This window comes from Penaeus japonicus, unplaced genomic scaffold (genome assembly GCF_977035675.1).
Source record: "Penaeus japonicus unplaced genomic scaffold, GWHDUDI00000001_assembly GWHDUDI00000004, whole genome shotgun sequence".
NCBI lineage: Eukaryota > Metazoa > Arthropoda > Malacostraca > Decapoda > Penaeidae > Penaeus > Penaeus japonicus.
In genome coordinates this window covers 14088119-14090618 of record NW_028234406.1, presented here as the reverse complement: position 1 = coordinate 14090618, position 2500 = coordinate 14088119, and the positions used below count along the sequence as shown (strand labels likewise).

Sequence of the window (2500 nt, the reverse complement as noted above, 5' to 3'; positions counted from 1 at the left end):
AAAGTAAATTGCATAACCACTTCGAGGCGAGGAAACGCAGGCACGGGAGACAGGGAGATAAGGAAATGCTCGGTCAAAACCCTGTGTACAATTATCAATGACTGGTTAGATTGTGTAATCTACAGGTTACGTTTATATAGCACTATGTCAGGCTCTGTAAACTAGAAAACTAGCGGTTTAGTAAAGTTTCTTGTTGCTAGGTTTAAACAGTTCATGCAAATGGTGAATGCTTTGCGTGTGACGTAAATGAGCGTGATTATAACAACGTGTCATTCGTGACAATTACACATACTGCTTGGTTGTTGAAGATTTTGTAAAACTTCAGTTCTTTTCCGTTTCATATCTTTGCGTTTCAGTTTTCTGTCTGGGTGGAGGGTTTGTAGCAAACTGTTTCCCTCTATTCAGCAGAAAATATCAATGCCGACATAAGAGGTTGCAATATCATACGAATCCTCCCTTAAACAACAACGATGATAAAACCGAACGCGAGCGCATGTCGGAGAAACACATACCTGTACATTTTTTCTTGTCTCCCTCCTCCATTTTGCAGCTTAGAGCAAGAGACGCGCAACCTCACCCGGCCAAGTTTCTAGATGAACTGTTTGGCGGTCTGGCGCCGAGGGTTCGTGCAGTGTCGTCCCCCCTCAACCCCCTCCCCTGCGTCCCTCCCCTCCTGTCCCCCAGATGTTTTCACGTGTGTTCGCTTCGTGAGTGACGCAACACTCCGCTGCTTGCCCGGCTTTCCCATGCTTGGTGCCGGTTCCAGGTCACCCAGAGGGCAGTGCAAGGTCAGCGCCACAAAGAACTGGGAGAAGTTTGCCAGATTGACCAGCAGGGGGCGGGGCATTGCCCTGGTTCTGTGTCCTTTATGGAGTTACCGGGGAGGACAAGTGAAGGTGACTCATGCAATCTAAGGGGAAGCACCGTTTTCCCCTTGGCACCGCCCACTCAGCCCTACACACCAATTCGCACAACCTAATCTCTCTCTCTCTCTCTCTCTCTCTCTCTCTCTCTCTATCTATCTATCTATCTATCTATCAATCTGTTTATCTATCTATCTAACTATCTATATATATATATATGTGTGTGTATGTTTATCTATCTATCTAACTATCTATATATATATGTGTGTGTATGTGTGTGTGTGTGCGAGTTTATGTGTGTGTGTGTGTGTGTGTGTCTATCCATCCATCCACTTATCTATCTCTTGGTCTCCACTTTGCTCTCTTAGGCTCTCACTCTTTCTATCTCCAGAAGTTTCCAGAATGAGTAAGTAACGCCCCCCCCACCCCCCACCACCACCACATGCCTTCAATTGCCGATGTCATGCCCAGCAAATGACACCCCCCACCCCCTACCCCCAGGCCCAGCGAAGAACGGGGTCTGCATAGGCAAACTCTCAGAGGTCAAAGGCCTTTATCCCTTCTTCAATGATCACTCTATTCTGTAAAACTCTCCGGGAAGAAAACGCCAAAGATGAGGCCAGTGAGTTTACTGATTCCTAATGTCTGGATAAAAAAGGATTTACAAGTGTTGTTTTTCTTTTTCTTTTTCTTTTTCATTCTATAACTTTTTTTCAGTGTCTGTAAACTGTTCTCACGATCAGCCATTGAGATTCTAGTTACTGTGGTTAATTATGACATAATCATATCTCTTTCTTTCTCTCTCTCTCTCTCTCTCTCTCTCTCTCTCTCTCTCTCTCTCTCTCTCTCTCTCTCTCTCTCTCTCTCTCTCTCTCTCTCTCTCTCTCTCTCTCTCTCTCTCTCTCTCTCTCTCTCTCTCTCTCTCTCTCTCTCTCTCTCTCTCTCTCTCTCTCTCTCTCTCTCTCTCTCTCTCTCTCTCTCTCTCTCTCTCTCTCTCTCTCTCTCTCTCTCTCTCTCTCTCTCTCTCTCTCTCTCTCTCTCTCTTGCAGGCATGCCACCATGAAATGATCGGAGCGTTATGCTGCCTGACACGTTCACACATTGAGAAGCCAACGACGTGGCTGACAATGGAAATAAAAGGGAGAAATGAGATCGCCATTGCAGTGAATGACGAAAACACTTCAGGACAAGGATGTAATGATTGGTCGGCTCGTGAAAATCTATTTGTCTGTCTGTCTATTTTTTTTCTATCTGTCAATCTTTCTGCTTCTTTTATCTTTCAATTCTTTCTCTCTTTATGTTTCTCTATCTTTCTTTTTTTTTTATCTTTCTCTATCTATCTATCTATATCTATATCTATATTATATATATATATATATATATATATATATATATATATATATATATATATATATATATATATATATATATATATATATATATATATATATATATATATATATATATATTTCCATATGCATATATATATATGTTTTTTTGTATATATATATATATATATATATATATATATATATATATATAATATATATATATATTAAAATATATATATATATTTATATATATATATATTATATATATATATATATATATATATATATATATATGTGTTATATATA

General features: G+C 39.9%; 1 protein-coding gene across 3 annotated transcripts in view; it reads right to left on the bottom strand.

Moving 5' to 3' along the window:
- The window catches only part of MFS3 (major facilitator superfamily transporter 3), a 29399-nt gene extending 28751 nt beyond the window's left edge, over positions 1-648 (bottom strand). Inside the window, exon 1 of one of the 3 annotated variants that reach the window (XM_086536084.1) lies at positions 513-648. In XM_086536084.1, coding sequence (XP_086392210.1) covers positions 513-543 — 31 coding nt within the window. In that variant the 5' untranslated portion in view covers positions 544-648. The remainder of the gene's footprint in view (positions 1-512) is intronic. The other 2 variants (XM_086536080.1, XM_086536081.1) reach the window with 2 other exon arrangements.
- Positions 649-2500: the final 1852 nt, after the last annotated feature.